Raw genomic sequence first — 19,839 nt, forward strand, 5'->3', positions numbered from 1 at the left:
AGTTTTTCACCATTGATAACGATGTTGGCTGTGGGTTTGTCATATATGGCCTTTATTATGTTGAGGTAATTCCCTCTGTGCCCACTTTCTGGGGAGTTTTTATCATAAATGGGTGTTGAATTTTGTCAAAAGCTTTTTCTGCATCTATTGAGATGATCATATGGTTATTTTCTTCAATTTGTTAATATGGTGTATCACATTGATTGATTTGCACATATTGATCATCCTTGCATCCCTGGGATAAACCCCACTTGATCATGGTGTACGATCCTTTTAATGTGTTGCTGGATTCTGTTTTCTATTATTTTGTTGAGGATTTTTGCGTCTATATTCATCAGTGATATTGGTCTGTAATTTTCTTTTTTTTGTAGTACTTCTGTCTGGTTTTGGTATCAGGGTGATGGTGGCCTCATAGAATGAGTTTTGGAGTATTCTTTCCTCTGTAATTTTTGGGAAGAGTTTGAGAAAGGTGGGTGTTAGCTCTCCTCTGAATGTTTGATAGAACTCACCTGTGAAGCCATCTTGTCCTGGACATTTTTTTGTTGGAAGATTTTAAATCACAGTTTCAATTTCATTACTTGTGATTGGTCTGTTCATATTTTCTGTTTCTTTTATAACTACACTTACTGCCTTCACTAACAACTCCTTTTCCATAACAAATCTTTGGCTACCACTAAAATCTAAACATCCATTTTTAAATCTTGACATTTTAAAAATGTTTTGTAAATGGAATCATACAGTACATGACCTTTAAGTTTGGAATTTTTTCTTAGCATAATTCCCTGAAGATTAATCCAAGTTGTTGTGCATATCAAATCTGTTTCTTTTCATTGTTACATCGTATTCCATGATATGTACTTACTATAGATTGTTTAACCATTCACCTGTTGAAAGGTATCTGGGCTGATACCAGTTTTTGCTATTATCAATAAAAATGCTATGAACATTCATGTATATATTTTTGTGTCAACCTAAGTTTTTATTTCCCTGGGATAACTATCCAAGAATACAATTGTCTAGGTCTTATGGTAATTGCATGTTTAATTTTGTAAGAAACCAACAAAATGTTTTCCAGAGTGGCTGTACCATTTTACATTCTTACCAGCAACATATGAGTGATCAGTTTCTCCACATGATTATTTATATTTGGTGTTATCATTATTTTATTTTGTCCCTTTGGACACAGAAGCAGTGGTATCTCATTGTGGTTTTATTTGACATCTGTACTACCTAGTGATGTTCAACATCGTTTCATGTGCTTATTTGACTGCCATACTGTTTTCAGTTTCCCAACTACTGTGTACTCATATTACAAATCAAAAATTATAACTTTGATCACATTCTCCTTATCAAAAATTTAACAGATACTATTTGCTGTGTGAGAAAGGTCCAAAATTCTCACCCTGGCCTTAGAAACCCTTATAATCTGTCTCTAACAAACCTCTTTATTCTCAATGATTAACTCAATGATTCAAATATGTAGCAAGTATCTAGAGAATATTTATGTAATATGGATTTGTAACCAGGAGTGGGGGAAGCAAAATATCAGAAAACAAAATGATTTCTCAACAGATACTATCTTAAAGTTTCCATGGATGATGTAAATATATAATAATTGACAAAAAGAAACATATTATTTACTAAAGAATATTAATTTTCATATTTAATATCCTTTTAATAGTAGTATGTTTCATCACTCCAAAATTTACTTTTAAATATTCCCCAAACATTCTGCAGTTATTCTTCCAAAACTACATTATAAATCAACTAATTCTTAATAAACATATATAGGAAAATAGGCAATATGCGTGACTAGAGGTTCATATCTTTAAATATTAAAAATTTTAACAAAATGTAAAACGACAATCATGAATCATACTGGGCTTACTTTTTTTTTTAAACCACTGTTGAAGAATGAACAAGTATGAAGATATTGATAGTATCCCATAAATTCTACAAATTTTAAATTTACTTGATGTATTTGGAGATATTATTGATGCTGTCAGGGCAAACAAAGGAATAAATAGTAAAAAAATCTTGATGAATTATTTCCTATGAGAAGAGAGTGGCATGGACATATATACACTATCAAATGTAAAATACATAGCTAGTGGGAAGCAGCGCATAACACAGGGAGATCAGCTCGGTGCTCTGTGTCCACCTAGAGGGGTGGGATAGGGAGGGGGTGGGAGGGAGACACAGGAGGGAGGAGATATGAGGATATACGTAAAGCTGATTCACTTTGTTATAAAGCAGAAACCAACACACCATTGTAAAGCAATCGTACTCCAGTTACAAACCAATTATAAAATAATACTGAATTTTATCTTAAAAAAAAGAAATATCTCACAAATTAATCAGTGCAAATGAAATAGTCAATAATTAAAACCATCAATGAACTTAAAAAATGGTTCAAACTGACCAGAGGGTGGACAGCAGAAGCAAAAGGACTACAATCCTGCAACCTGTGGAACAAAAAACACATTAACAGAAGATAGACAAGATGAAAAGGCAGAAGGCTATGTACCAGATGAAGGAGCAAGATAAAATGACAGAAAAACAACTAAATGAATTGGAGATAGGCAACATTCCAGAAAAAGAATTCAAAATAATGATAGTGATGATGATCCAGGACCTTGGTAAAAGAATGGAGGCAAAGATCGAGAAGAAGAAAGAAATGTTTAAAAAAGATCTAGAAGAATTATAGAGCAAACAAACAGAGATGAACAATACAATAACTGAAGTGAAAAAAACACTAGAAGGAATCAATAGCAGAATAACTGAGGCAGAAGAATGGATAAGTGACCTGGAAGGCAAAATGTTGGATTTCACTGCTGCAGAACAGAATAAAGAAAAAAGACTTAAACGAAATGAAGACAGCATAAGAGACCTCTGGTATAACATTAAACACAACAATATTCACATTACAGGGGTCCCAGAGGAGAAGTAGAGAGAAAGAACCCAAGAAAATATTTAAAGAGGTTATAGTCAAAAAACTCCCTAACATGGCAAAGGAAATACCCACCCAAGTGCAGGAAGTGCAGAGAGTCCCATACAGGATAAACCCAAGGAGAAACATGCCGAGACACATAATAATCAAATTGGTAAAAATTAAAGACAAAGAAAAATTATTGAAAGTAGCAAGGAATAAATGACAAATAATATACAAGGGAACTCCCATAAGGTTAACAGCTGATTTCTCAGCAGAAACTCTACAAGCCAGAAGGGAGTGGCATGATATACTTAAAGTGATGAAAGGGAAGAACCTACAACCAAGATTACTCTACCCAGCAAGGATCTCATTCAGATTTGATGGAGAAATCAAAATCTTTACAGACAAGCAAAAGCTAACAGAACTCAGCACCACCAAACCAGCTCTGCAACAAACGCTAAAGGAACTTCTGTAAGTGGGAAACACAAGAGAAGAAAAGGACCTACAAAAACAAACCCAAAACAATTAAGAAAATAGTCATAGGAACATACATATCGATAATTACCTTAAACGTGAATGGATTAAATGCTCCAACCAAAACGCACAGGTTTGCTGAATGGATACAAACACAAGACCCATATATATGCTGTCTACAAGGGACTCACTTCACACCTAAGGACACATACAGACTGAAAGTGAAGGAATGGAAAAAGGTATTCTGTGCACATGGAAATCAAACATAAGCTGGAGTAGCAATACTCATATCAGATAAGGTAAACTTTAAAATAAAGAATGTTACAAGAGACAAGGAAGGACACTACATCATGATCCAGGGATTGATCCAAGAAAAAGATATAACAATTATAAATATATATGCACCCAACATAGGAGCACCTCAATACATAAGGCAACTGCTAACAGCTATAAGAGAGGAAATCAACAGTAACATAATAATAGTGGGGGACTTTAACACCTCACTTACTCCAATAGACAGATCATCCAAATAGAAAATTAATAAGGAAACACAAACGTTAAATGACACAATAGACCAGAAAAATTTAATTGATATTTATAGGACATTCCATCCAAAAACAGTAGATTACACTTTCTTCTCAAGTGTGCATGGAACATTCTCCAGGATAGATCACAACTTGGGTCACAAATCAAGCCTCAGTAAATTTAAGAAAATTGAAATCATATCAAGCATATTTTCTGACCACAACACTATGAGATTACAAATCAATTACAGGGAAAAAAACGTAAAAAAATACAAACACATAGAACCTAAGCAATACATTACTAAATAACCAAGAGATCACTGGAGAAATCAAAGAGGAAATCAAAAAATACCTAGAGACAAATGACAATGGAAACATGATGATCCAAAACCTATGGGATGCAGCAAAAGCAGTTCAGGGCGGGAAATTTAAAGCTATACAAGCCTACCTCAAAAAACAAGAAAAATCTCAAATAAACAATCTAAACTTACACCTAAAGGAACTAGAGAAAGAAAAACAAACAAAACCCAAAGTGAGCAGAAGGAAAGAAATCATAAAGATCAGAGCAGAAATAAATTATATAGAAACAAAGAAAACAATAGCAAAGATCAATAAAACTAAAAGCTGGTTCTTTGAGAAGATAAACAAAATTGATAAACCATTAACTAGATTCATCAAGAAAAAGGGGGAGAGGACTCAGATCAATAAAATTAGAAATGAAAAAGGAGAAGTTATAACAGAAACTGCAGAAATACAAAGCATCCTAAGAGACTACTACAAGCAACTCTATGCCAAAAAAAATGGACAACTTGGAAGAAATGGACAAATTCTTAGAATGGTATAACTTTCCATGACTGAACCAGGAAGAAATAGAAAATATGAACAGACTAATCACAAGTAATGAAATTGAAACTATGCTTAAAATCTTCCAACAAACAAAAGTCCAGGACCAGATGGCTTTACAGGTGAATTCTATTAAACATTTAGAGAAGAGCTAACACTCACCCTTCTCAAACTCTTCCAAAAAATTACAGAGGAAGGAACATTCCCAGTCTCATTCTATGAGGCCACCATCACCCTGATACCAAAACCAGACAAAGATACTACAAAAAAAGACAATTACAGACCAATATCACTGATGAATATAGATGCAAAAATCCTCAACAAAATACTAGCAAACAGAATCCAACAACACATTAAAAGAATAATACACCATGAACAAGTGGGATTTATCCCAAGGATGCAAGGATGATCAATATGTGCAAATCAATCAATGTGATACACCATATTAACAAATTGAAGAATAAAATCCATATGATCATCTCAATAGATGCAGAAAAAGCTTTTGACAAAATTCAACACCAATTTATGATAAAAACTCTCTAGAAAGTGAGCATAGAGGGAATGTACCTCAACAAAATAAAGGCCATATAGGACAAACCCACAACAAACATTATTCTCAATGGTGAAAAACTGAAAACATTTCTTCTAAGATCAGGAACAAGCCAAGGATGTCCACTCTCACCACTATTATTCAACATGGTTTTGGAAGCCTTAGCCATGTCAATCAGAGAAGAAAAAGAAATAAAAGGAATACAAATTGGAAAAGAAGAAGTAAAACTGTCACTGTTTGCAGATGACATGATACTATATATAGAGAATCCTAAAGATGCCACCAGAAAATTACTAGTGGTAGCCAATGAATTTGGTAAAGTTGCAGGAGACAAAATTAATGCACAGAAATCTCTTGCATTCCTATACACTAATGATGAAAAATCTGAAAGAGAAATTAAGGAAACACTCCCATTTACCATTGCAACAAAAAGAATAAAATACCTAGGAATAAACCTACCTAGGTAGACAAAAGCCCTATATTCAGAAATGTATAGGACACTGATGAAAGAAATTAAAGAAAATAGCAAGAGATGGACAGATATACTATGTTTTTGGATTGTAAGAATCAACATTGTGGGCCTCCTTATTGGTGCAGTGGTTGCGAGTCCGCCTACCGATACAGGGGACGCAGGTTCCTGCCCCGGTCCGGGAGGATTCCCCCATGCCGTGGAGCGGCTGGGCCCATGAGCCATGGCTGCTGGGCCTGCACGTTCAGAGACTGTTCTCCACAATGGGAGAGGCCACGGCAGTGAGAGGCCTGCGTACAGCAAAAAAAAAAAAATAAAAGAATCAACATTGTGAAAATAACTAAAATACCCAAAGCAATCTACAGATTCAATGCAATCCCTATCAAATTACCAATGGCATTTTTATGGAACTAGAACAAAAAATCTTAATATTTGTATGGAGACACAAAAGACCCCGAATAGCCAAAGCAGTCTTGAGAGAAAAAAACGGAGCTGGAGGAATTAGATTCCCTGACTTCAGACTATACTACAATGCTACAGTAATCAAGATAATATGTTATTGGCACAAAAACAGAAATATAGATCAATGGAACAGGATAGAAAACCCAGAGATAAACTCATGCACTTATGGTCAACTAATCTATTACAAAGGAGGCAAGGGTATAAAATGGAGAAAAGACAGTCTCTTCAATAAGTGGTGCTGGGGAAACTGGACAGCTACATGTAAAAGAATGAAATTAGAACACTCCCTAACACCACACATAAAAATAAAAATTCAAAATGGATTGGAGACCTAAATGTAGGACCAGACACTATAAAACTCTTAGAGGAAAATACAGGAAGAACACTCTTTGACATAAATCACAGCAAGATCTTTTTTGATCCACCTCCTAGAGTAATGGAAATAAAAACAAAAATAAACAAATGGGACCTAATGAAACTTAGAAGGTTTTGCACAGCAAAGGAAACTACAAACATGATGAAAAGACAGCTCTCAGAATGGGAGAAAATATTTGCCAAAGAATCAACAGACAAAGGATTAATCTCCAAAATATATAAACAGCTCAGGCAGCTCAATATTAAAAAAAAAACAAAAAAAATCCAAAAATAGGCAGAAGACCTAAATAGACATTTCTCCATGGAAGACATACACATGGCAATGAAGCACATGAAAAGCTGCTCAGCATCACTAACTATTAGAGAAATGGAAATCAAAACTACAATGAGGTTATCACCTCACACCAGTTAGAATGAGCATAATCAGAAAACCTACAAACAACAAATGTTGGAGAAGTTGTGGAGAAAAGGAAACCCTCTTGCCCTGTTGGTGGGAATGTAAATTTATACAGCCACGATGTAGAACAGTATGGAGGTTTCTTACAGGACTAAGAATGTAATTACCACATGACCCAGCAATCCCACTACGTTGCATATACCCAGAGAAAACCATAATTCGAAAAGACACATGCACCCCAATGTTCTTTACAGCACCATTTACAATAGCCAGGTCATGGAAACAACCTAAATGCCCATTGACAGATGAATGGATAAAGATGTGGTACATATATACAATGGAATATTACTCAGCCATAAAAAGGAACAAAATTTATTCATTTGTAGAGATGTGGATGGATCTAGAGACTGTCATACAGAGTGAAGTAAGTCAGAAAGAGAAAAACAAATATCATATATTAATGCTTACATGTGGAACCTAGAAAAATCGTATAGATGAACTGGTTTGCAGGGCAGAAACAGAGACACAGATGTAGAGAACAAATATATGGACACCAAGCGGGGAAAGTGGAAGTTGGGGCAGGTGTGGGATGAACTGGGAGATTGGGATTGACATGTATACACTAATATGTATAAAATGGATAACTAATAAGAACCTGCTGTTTAAAAAAAAAGAAAAGAAAAGAAAATTCAAAAAATAAAAAATAGAAAGAAAGAAAGCCTAAGAAAGGAAGGTAACTTCAAAAAAGAATGCTGCAAACTTTAAAAAATAAATGAAAATATATTTTTAAAATTCTGTCTCACAGCCCCTTTATTTAATTGCCTATTGTACAAAAAGATCTGATTTCAGTGGACAACAGATAAAAACATGTAAGTAAGAACATTTGTGATTTGACATTACTTACAAAGTATTTTCATAAAATATATTAATTTAAATATTTTTGAAAATTTTTGGCATGCCATTAACAATTGTTTTATTGCAAGATATTATCCTCTACCTACATGCACATTTTAGCACATTGTTAATTTAGAGATCTTGGCAATTACTAAAAAATGAAGCATTTTACACTTGTAAGCACCGTATTTTTTTCTCAAAATTAATACTTTGGTTAGTCTGAAATTGCCCTGTTTTGATCCATACTTCTGATTAATCATGCCTGCTTCCTCCAAAATCCTATCTTTCAGAGTCCCAAACTGGCACATTGAGACCAGAAAGATTTGTTAGAGTCAGATTAGAAGGGCTTTTGAAAGCATGATGGAGAATTTGGAAATTTTTTTTCCATAGGCAGTAGGTATCTATTATCTTTTTGTTCAGAGAAACATGATCAAAGTGATATTTTCTGATATTTCATGTGAGTACATAGAAGTCAAAGGGAGCACTTAAAAAACATATGAACCATATTCCAGCAGATTTGAATCAAATAAGTGAGTGTTGGATGAAATAAAAAGTAATGCATGGGGAGAAACATAAAAGAAACACAAAAATATTTGGTGATTAAATGTAAGTAGGGGTTAAGAAAAATTCAGTGCTGCTTAAAAGAAACCAGAAAAAGATAAAATTTGTCTGGTTTGTTGGTTTGATTTATGGTATATTTATATATTGATGCTTTTTTTTTAAATGCCATTGGGGTGGATGTGGTATAAGGGTTTATTTTAAACATGTTTATTTTTATGTGAAAATAAAATCCAAATAAAGGGAATAGAGTTTTTTTTTTTTAATACAATGATTCGCTGAAGACAAATAATAGTTGGAGATATATATGTGGGACTCGTCAGCTTATAGTTAACTGATGCCATGAGCAAAGAAATATCTATGAGAGGTAGGGAGAGAAAGAGGTAGAAAGCGAGAAAGATAGAAAGAGATAGAAAGAGAGATGGAAAGAAGTGGGCAGGATTAAGAACCGTCATTCATCAGGAATTGCTTACACATAAAATGTTGGAAGAGAATTCAGAGCCAATAGAACTTACAAAGCAGTGCTTCAGAGTGGGAAAAAGAGAAAACAGCTCATCTGATGTATAGAAACAAGAGAAGAGTTTAAAAGGTGGAGTGTATGTTCAACAAGGTCAAATACCTCATTATAGTGTATGGTAAGGTAAATGGAGAAGTACTCATTACACACGGCAAATATATCATGCATAGAACTCAAAGGCAGAAGAGAGGTTTCAGAGGAAATTTAGTAATGTTGGTTCTCAGAAGATTAGGCTGGTTCTAGATGACTCAGTCAAGATGCTGAAAAATAGGAGAGAATAAGAATAACAAATAAAACAGGAGATAATATGTATATGTAATATCTTCTATTTAAATAAGGCTGGCAATAGTTGAAGTACGATGCTAAGTGTTATCTCTAAACAGAAATATAATGATCCAGGGAAATTATCCCTAACTGGAGATTAATGAAATGAGACTTTACAAGGTTAAATAATTTACCTTAACCCAAATGAATAGTAAATGTTGGACCTGTTTTCAAATTCAGTTTGAACTAATAATATCAGTAAGTTTATGTATAAGAATTTGTTCTCTCCAAGAGAAATTATCTGTTTAGGCTTGTAAGTAGCAGAGAAGCAGTCTGTAAGGAAATGATAATCTCTCCTGGAGGGAGATCTTTAAAGATCATTATCTTGGAAGAGATAAGAAAGATTCTAACAGGAGAGTTAGGTAAAGCAAAAGAAGAGTATAGAGTTGTATTTAACCATGGAGTTCAGACTTGATCACTCTCTTTTATCTATAAAGTTTATCATTTCTAAAATGTGGGAAGTTAGAATGGATTAGTCTACTGAGAAAATGAGGAAGACATTATGGGGATGACTTTGTAAGGAAATTAAAAGAGAGAACCAAAAGCTTTGGAGCACAAATGAAATAACATTGAACTTATTTGGACCAAATTTGCATGTTTTTCTCTAGAAACAGTGCCACCTGCCAAAAAGAAAGTTGACTGTGAAAATAAGTAATTTGAATTTAGAAATTAATAAAGCAAATCTTGGGGAAGGCTACTACTAGTCATAATGGAGTAGCTTTGCCCTACTACATTTATACTGTTCACCAGTAATAAATTCTCTACCACACACATCAGCATCAGAGGATAGGAAAAAGCAGGGTAAAGGGACCTTGAATTGCAACTATTATTATCCAAGAAGAGGGAGGGGAAGAGTATAGATTTCTATTGTAAGTAGTAGTTTTCCTCATACATGAACCACTTGTCGCCGATATTGGGCTCTTGAAGACTCACCTGAAAAGGTTGAAAATGTAGATCAGGGTAAGAAGGTTGTCAGAGAGTCAGTCAATTTTGGTTAAAAGAATCAATGATGAGGTGACAAGACTAGAAAGGGTGGCATTTAATTGTCCAAAACTATTGATAGGGCCAAGATCATGTAAGAGACTGTCAAAAACAAAACGTGAGATGTATAGTTGTTATTAGTTTTGGTGACTTAAAATTTGTTATCATGCCACTCTGAATTTATGAAAATGATAATGTCATTAAACAATGAGCATGCTAAGTTATCCTATTGAGGGTTTCTTGAGAACATTAATAAAATTTATTTTGCTCTATAAGTTTCTTATTTTAATCAACTTAGCTATCAGCACAAAAGAAAAAGTCCCTTGCTTTTTTAGGTACAACTATCTAATTATGTCCATATTCCTCTTATGATAGTAATTGTGTTATTAAAATATAAAATATTTCATCTAAATTCATGTATTTAAAAAAGATCAAGTAAACAAATCTAATCTTACTGTAGATACAAAGTTCTGAATGTATTCCTTGATATTTTTGAAAAAGCGTTCCTACTAATAAAGTATATTTAGTGATTATATTCTGCTTGATATTATAGTTTTTAAAATTATATTCATAGCCACATCATTTGGACATTTTGGACATTTCAACCTATATCTATAAGAGAAAGTCCTATCTAATATAATGAGACTTATTTTTTCCTAGAGAACAGCCACATGCAAACTCTAAAAATGTCAAATCTCATATACTTAGCACCTCCTATTTAGGAGGTGTTTGAAATCAAAAACAAAGTTACATTTTGTCTTGCAAACCTAAGATTGCTAAATTAATACTATACAAACAATGACATTCTTTTTTATGATAAGGAAATAATCAGTGACTTAGTGGCTCTTTCAAATTTCCATTTGGAGAATAAATATTTTCTCCTAAAGATGTCTTTTCAATTACACACCATTGAGAAGAGATATAAGGGGAAATCTCAGCCAAGTGTGGGTGAATTGCTTAAACCTTGCATTGATTACTAACTATTAAGCAGCTCTCATTTGAATGCATATGATCCCTGTAACCACAGGCTACATTTTCTCTGTCTCCTATCAGCAGTTGCAGCATCCAGCGATCAAAGCCAGATTCCTATAATTGCTGTGTCTGTGACAGTGGGAGTCATTTTGTTCGCGGTGGTTATTGGCTTCCTCCTCAGTGGAAGGTAAGACAGGAAGCTGTGCTTCTGAACTTTTGCAGCTGATCTCTTCCTTACCTTGATCTGACCATTTGGCTATTAAGCACATCCTGAAACAAATGAGGCGAGCAATATATCAGTAGATAACCTGTATGTAGGATGTCTTTCTCAAGCCTTACCTTGTCCATGTTAGTGCTAACTTTTAAGTGCACAATTCCTCTTTTCCAGGTATACTCTACACAAGAATAGTATTAACTTGTTATTATTTATTATGTCGTTAATATAACCATATCTTTTTCTGATATAGTTTATTTTATTTTTCCTCTCAAAAGTATTGAAGTATCCTCTCAAAAACTTCAATTTTAGTGTTTGGGAAGGCCTGTGTCTGTGCCTGATATTTTAGAAGAATAAAACTAATAATTCTAGTTAGCCAGAGTTCTACCTAACAGGGTGATGGAGACAAAGCAGACACACCCGCAAACAATCATTTTGAGAAATAACCACCCCTTTTTTATGATTGCATTTATTTTCAGCTTCTGAATGATTTCAACCTGAATACCTCAATCATAGTGTATACTGATTTAAAGTGAATTTTATTGAATGTTATATCAATAGATACATTAATATGTGTATTACCTATCTACATTTTTCATTTTGAACAAAAATAAAAGAGGTAGAGCCCCAGCAAGCGCTTATGTAGAAGGTATCTCCTGACATTGAGCTGAGCATAATAAACCTTCCTAAAAAAATAAACAAATAAAAGCATGTGTGCTCTACTCCTACAACAAATGTATTTTCATTTTTCATCCAGGCCACTATTAGAAGGGATATTCCGTAATGAGAGCTGTCCATTTGAAAGTGTTTTGGTGTTAGACTATTATAGAAAATCTCATGAAAATCTTCATGAAGATACTTAAACCTGCACAAATACACAAAAATATACGATGAGGTCCAAAAAATAAAGTCATGAAATCAATATTCATATTGATTTTGTACTGTTTTACTCATTTGCTTTTGACTCTTCAGCACCTATTCAACTCATAAATATATAGAATTAGACATTTTCAATATACTGCATATTGTATTCTGAAAAGATTTATGACTACATCCTTAAATTACAGTAGTGACATTTTATTTTAATAAAACACTGTTACTTCCTTTGAACATCCTTTCTCTTTTCTGAAAATTCCCTTTCTTCTAGTTCTTGTTCATTTGAGTGTTGAAAGTTTTCCTAAGAAATCATTGCTTACTTTTAATGTTAGAATAGCAGTGATACATTTTTAGAATTGCTAAATTCTAAATTCTTCCCACAAATTGGGAAGCAGTTTGTGTTCTGTTGAGGACAGCCAGCCCTCCCCAGTCAGAGGCTGGTTAGCTTGTGCCCCACTGATCTCCTCCCTCTGAAGTCATTTTGGGAGAATGCTCTACCATTGTCCCTGCTTTCTGGAAGATAAGCTAATTGCACCAGTATTGTCATAAAAACTTTGCTCAGGTTTCGATCAAGTAAGATAATTGAATTGAGTGAATTGTAACTACTAAGAAAACTACCACGATATAATGTATCTTTTCTACCCCAAAAGGGTGGATAACTATGATACATTTGAAAAGCTGGTTTGTAATATCATTTATTTACTTCTGAGAAATGGTTGGCCTCTTCCTTTCCAATAAATCCAGAAGCGTTAGTTATATTTAGGGACATGGGGATCATAAGAGGATATTATTTGTTGGTTCCACTGAATAAAAATGGAGGAAAGAGCAGACGTCTAAAGGCCAATAAATTTGTGTGTTTGAAGGTTTATTAAAGAACAAATAAAGTATAGGAAGTATTTCATTGTAGACTTAGCACACTTTATCTGTTTAACCTAAGTATTGCTAATGTGAATTTACTGATGACATTCAGCTAAGGATTCTCGCTTACCTATATATGAATCAGCCCCTGCCCTCCCAATTTTTTCCCTAATGCATACAAAATTGACTTAAAAGCAATTCACTTTGTTATATCTGCAGCATTATACAAAGTGAGAGAAGGTTCAACCTACCTACCATTTGGTAGCTGAAGGAGAGTATAGCTTTAGCACACACACACACACACACACACACACGAATTCCATATCTACCTGAAACTACCATAGAAGAATAACTAAATTTTAGTATATAGAAATGTTTAGTGTATTTCTCAGTTACATAAAAATGGCATCTATACCCAAGAGGCAAAGCTTATCAGCATAACTAAACCCAAGACATGGTAAGATAATTTTGGATCTACTGTCTTACGGAAGTATATTACTTTTTAAAAATAGCAATACCTTACAAATTGTGCATTGTTTATTCACTTTAATTTTTTTCTTAATTACACAGACTGTGATGCTGAGACTAGGGATTTGCAATTTAATGGAAAATACACTTTACTAAAAATCAATTTGAGATTTATATATTTTTTACCAGCAAATTCTTTGCACCAAACTTTTACTTTATCTTGTTGAATGCACATTCTTGAATTTCAAGGGCATTTGTCTTATGATAGAAATATATTTGGCCAAACAAAGAAAAGTTTGGACCAAATAGAAAAGAGCTGGCAAAGTGGTAGATTTTAATCCAATCCATAATCACATTAAATGTGAACAATCTAAACATACCAATTAAAAAGAGACTGCCAGTTTAGATAAAAAGGCAAAACCCAACTAGATGCTGCCTACAGACAAAGACGACAGTGAAGTTGTAAAAGGGGTGTGCATATTTGGGGATTTGCGGGTTATTGATTTGGGTGGTAGTTGTACAAATTATTTCCTTTGTAATTGCTTGTTAAACTCCATTTTATATACTTGATATGTATATTCCCAATAAATAAATAAAGTTAACTGGCAATCAAAAAAAAAGAAATATATTTGGCCATTTTATTTTATTTTTCATGAACAGGTTATTTTATGTTTGTATTATATAAACATACTTATTCAAAAGCTAAATGATATGATTCTAGAAAGGCTTTTCCTATCTCATGCAAGGCAATGAACTTCGCAAATTTTGTTGAGACTAAAAAAATTGAACCTACCTCTTAGTACATATAGTATACTGATTAAATAAGTAAAGTTTTGTCAAATAAAAGAAAAACTAAATGAAGAGATGTGGACAAAGCCTAACACAAATTTGGGAATTATCTTTAAGCAATAGCAAATTTTTGAAAAAAGGCTTTTCTATGAATGTTCTAAGGACACTGAATTATACATATTTCTCCCTCTTCACTGTGCTAAATTATGATTGATAAACACACAAAAACATACTAACACTTAGACTCCACTCTCACCTTGAACTCACTCTCATATATCACCTTTTAACCTCTTGAATATATTATAAACCAGATATTTGCTCTTACGTAAAATGTCTTTTAATTACAAATAATTTAACTCAGTGGTGATATAGACTTAATTCTGATATATTGCAAATATATTACTATCCTCTGTATGCAATATTCATTAACAATTTATATCATCATTTGGGCTCAGAAGCAGCTATGTATTGAAAGTACATATTCCCTGGCAATTTGAATTTTTATTCAGACCAAAGGAAAAAAAATCAGGAATATAACACATTGAATACTATGAGAATAATCTATTTCAAAGAAAGTAATAAACTTTTTTATTCTAAAATACATTGAAAATGAAAAATAAATTAAATATAGAGACTTTCTAATCTTTTTAGGCTAAAATTGATTATGCAGAAACCTCTTGGAGTCTTCTTACCTAGATACAGTTAAAATAATTATAGACAAGTATCGATCCTGAAGGGAGAAAGTTCTATTTAAAAAATGACAAAGAATTGTAACATCTTAGGATTCTATCAGTTTTAGAAATCATGTGACCATCTTGTTTAAAGGTGCTAAATATTCCATAGAGCATTTTCTGCAGGTTTCAGACTATCCTTTTTACTTTCTTTTCTATTACTTGTAAATGGAGTTTTCATGGGACTACAAAATAATTGACTTGTTCTCAGCAAACTATGAGATAATTACCTTGGGCTGAATATAAATTAAACCTCCTAATATGCACAGTGTGTTGTAATTATTTTTTGTTTTTTTGTAATTGTTTTTTTAATCTTTCTCTTTTATCAGTAATGACACTGCACATTGATAACTTTCTTATTATACCCTAATTTTGTGAGGTTGTCTCTTATATATACAATTTTATAGATATAAATTGTTTAATCAGTCTTTCAACCAATGATGTCATCTCCACACTCTTCTAGTTACATGTTTGAGAAAGTCTTCTACTTTGACCTTCTCTTTTTCTTTCCTTTGAAGACAGTCATTGATACTATTAGATTGACTTTTTTTCTGTGTCCCTATTTTAAACTTGGGACCTCATTCTGAAAATTGACTACTGGACACTTTCTTAGTCTGATATAAAGCTTAAATTAACAGGATTTAGTTGTATAGGAAATACAAAGGAAAACATCTTTCAGTGTACAGAAACTATTTCTTTGAAACTTGCACAATATAGACACCCTGGGATAAAAGAATATATTTTAATACTTTGTCTCTTTTATTACTTATGAATTTAATTAAATCTTAAGACAATTTCAGAGCTTTGCTTTTTTATTTCAATTAATTCCACATGTACACTGAGAGGTTAAAGATACACACATGTTACACACATCCATGCCCACACTTATGTGTACTTGTCTTTCATATAAACACAAAAAAGGTAAAGCTGTTTGCTAATTTTAAAATTGGAAAACAAAACCAAAAAAAGTTATAGCTCCTAAAGGGGAAGAAGGAATCCTTCAAGATGCTTAGTCTTGGATATGATTCTAAGGCTATTAATATGTGGCTTTATTTCTATGATGTTCCTGATATGATAAATTTAGTCTAAGGAGTGGCTTAATGCCTATAAAAAGGATTAACTATTTTCCAGGCAAAAAATCTTCCCTTGCTTGTTCTGGTCATGTTCAAATACTGTGGTTAGACATGCTAAATCCTGTTTCCCTTTGTCTTTCATTAAACAATTGAAACTCAATCGATTTGAAATGTCAAATCATTTCCTGAGGAAAAAATTCTTCAGAAATCAGTTAATACTGTACTTGCAACCTAGGTACAAATTTAAGTTACTCAGACCATGTCAGAAATTTAGGGGACAAAAATAAATTTATGAAAACACTGCTTTCAGGGTTTTTTTGTTACTTAAAAATAATATTAAAATTTAGGCTTTTGTAAAGTTTTTTCAAGTCTCTTAAATTCTAACATGTTGTAAATGACACACTCTTCCTAATTATCCATTACAAACATATATTGAGCATTTATTGTACATAAAACACCAAGAAAAGTCCCAGGCATTTAAAATAAAAAGGCAATGTCCTTTTTTCAAAGTGTTTCCAAGTTAAATTAGTAGTCCAATAAATGGACAGAATTTCATAAACAGAATTACAACAGCTGGGGTTAAGTAAAAGAGTTTAAGTTGGAATCATTTCCTTCATGATAACTTTTTTTTCCTTTGGACCAAAAAGATGGTATGATTCATTAATTCAAGAAATACTTGAATTAAATGTCAATTAATATTCTTATTAAATGCTTGCCACAGTTCTTATGTTAGGGAAAACAATAGCTTGATAGTAAAATATGCTGGACTTAGAAACTTTTCTTCAAGCTCATTTGGAGCCAAGTAAAATAATTGTACAGGCATCTTGAATGCAATTATTTAATTCAGACAAATGCCAGAGCTCTGCCCACATTTGATATCAAAGAATAATAGCTTCCAAAGTGAATGATTTTTAAAGGCTATGTAGCATTCTAAAACCATCAGAGAAGCATCTTTGCCTAACAGAAGTAACACAATAATAATATTGATAATAATAAGTTTAATATTGTCTAGCATGAATTACATACTACCTACTACTAGGCACTGTTCCAAGGACTTTATATGTAATATTTTACAATGCTATATCTCATTATCAGCTCTATATCCAATTTATAATTCATAAAAGTTATCTTCTTGATGTTTCTTGAATCTTGTAAAAATAGTCCAGCTGTAAGGCTTTTGCATTGGTTCTTCTTCCTGTCTAAAACTCTTTTGACCCAGAGAACAACATGGCTTCCTCCTTCTTTCTTTGCTCAATCTAATTCTCTCAATTGAACTGACTAAAATGATGACCCATGATTCCTTCCTCTGCACATCAGATATCCCTTACCATGGCTTGTCTCTTATAACACTCATTGCCATTATAATATGTATATCTTATATATATTATAATATATTGGGTGGGCCAAAAGGTTCATTCGTTGTTTTGTTTTTTTTTTCCATAAGATGGCTCTAGTAACACTTAGCTCTCTTTAAGTTCATTCTAAACAATTTTGTTAGATTGTATGTTACAGCTGTCAGATCAGCATACATTTAAAAAAAAGACATCAAAATTGGTGAATTTTTGTGCAGCCATTTTAATATTGAAGATGGAAGAAAAAAGCAACATTTTTGGCATATTATGCTTTATTACTTCAAGAAAGGTAAAAACGCAACTGAAATGCACAAAACGATTTGTGCAGTGTATGGAGAAGGTGCTGTGACTGATCAAATGTGTCAAAAGTGGTTTGCAAAATTTTGTTCTGGAGATTTCTCGCTGGACGATGCTCCATGGTCGGGTAGACAAGTTAAAGTTAATAGTGATCACATCTAAACAGTCATTGGGAACAATCAATGTTATACCATGAGGGAGATAGCCAACATACTCAAACTATCCAAATCAAACATTGAAAATCATTTGCACCATCTTGGTTATGTGAATTGCTTTGATGTTTGTGTTCCACATAAGTTAAGTGAAAAAAACCTTCTTGACCATATTTCCACATGCAATTCTCTACTGAAATGTAATGAAAACATTCCGTTTTTAAAACAAATAGTCACAGGTGATGAAAAGTGGATACTGTACAGCAGTGTGGAATGAAGGGACGAGATCATGGGGCAAGCGAAATGAACCACCACCAACCACACCAGAGACTAAGGCTGGTCTTCATCCAAAGATGGTGATGTTGTGTATATGGTGACATTGGGAGGGAGTCCTCTATTATGAGCTCCTTCCAAAAAAACAAACGATTAATTCCAACAAGTACTGCTCCCAATTAGATCAACTGAAAGTGGAACTCGACGAAAAGCGTCCAGAATTAGTCAAAAGAAGATTCATAATCTTCCATCAGGATAAGGCAAGACCACATATTTCCTTGATGACCAGGCAAAAAATGTTACAGCTTGGCTGGGAAGTTCTGATTCATCTGCCATATTCACCAGACATTGCACCTTCCGATTTCCACTTATTTCAGTCTTTACAAAATTCTCTTAATGGAAAAAATTTCCATTCCCCGGAAGACTGTAAAAGGCACCTGGAACAGTTCTTTGCTCAAAAAGATAAAAAGTTTTGGGAAGATGGAATTATGAAGTTGCCTGAAAAATGGCAGAAGGTAGTGGAACAAAAGGCTGAATACAGTGTTCAATAAAGTTCTTGGAGAAAGTGATAAACGTGTCTTTTATTTTTGCTTAAAAAACCAAAGGCACGGGGCTTCCCTGGTGGCGCAGTGGTTGAGAGTCCACCTGCCGATGCAGGGGACACGGGTTCGTGCCCCGGTCTGGGAGGATACCACATGCCGCGGAGCGGCTAAGCCCGTGAGCCATGGCTGCTGAGCCTGTGCGTCCGGAGCCTGTGCTCCACAACGGGAGAGGCCACAACAGTGAGAGGCCCGCGTACTGCAAAAAAAGAAAAAAAAAAAAAAACAAAGGCACTTTTTGGCCCACCCAATATACATATTTCTTCTGTTGATTTTTTTGTCTGTCTCCCATACTAGAATATAAGCTCTAAAATGATAGGGATTTTTATCTGTGGGTTCCTGCCCCTTAGAACACTGTCTAGAACATAAATTATATTATATAGTCAGTTAGTGAGGGCCTGGGTCTTGAGCACAGCTCTAACTTTAAGGCATTTGCTCTTCACTATATAACTTCCCCATGACCTATATCATTCAACTATATGATTTTGGTGAAATTCTGATCTCTTATATATAAAGCCACTGAATATTTACTACCAAAGATAATACTATTAACATTTAAGAACCTTCCAAACTGCTATGAATAAAATAACTCTTAGAAATTAAAGTCAGCGATATTTTAACACTAAAGTAAATTAAGGAATACATTGGGTTATAGTGAATTTTCCCTCTATTCTACACTTGGCAATTATACCTGGTAAACTATATCTATTCTAGAATCACACATATCAAATGTCACCAACCACATGACCATTCCTGATTTTGTGAAAGCTAGTTAATATCACTTTTGTTTTCCCTCAAAACGTTTTTCCCAATTGAAATGATTTTAGTTCATCATTTTATATGTCTCCCCTTGATAGATATGTAATCATGTTGAACACAGATTCT

General features: G+C 33.4%; 1 protein-coding gene across 2 annotated transcripts in view; it reads left to right on the forward strand.

Annotated features, from left to right (window-relative positions):
- EPHA5 (EPH receptor A5) overlaps nt 1–19,839 on the forward strand; it is a 309,970-nt gene that overhangs the window by 223,755 nt on the left and 66,376 nt on the right. For both annotated transcript variants that reach the window (XM_081224004.1, XM_081224005.1), the window contains one exon: nt 11,354–11,459. In XM_081224004.1, coding sequence (XP_081080130.1) covers nt 11,354–11,459 — 106 coding nt within the window. The remainder of the gene's footprint in view (nt 1–11,353; nt 11,460–19,839) is intronic.

This window comes from Mesoplodon bidens (assembly GCF_964165515.1).
Source record: "Mesoplodon bidens genome assembly, chromosome: 1".
NCBI lineage: Eukaryota > Metazoa > Chordata > Mammalia > Artiodactyla > Ziphiidae > Mesoplodon > Mesoplodon bidens.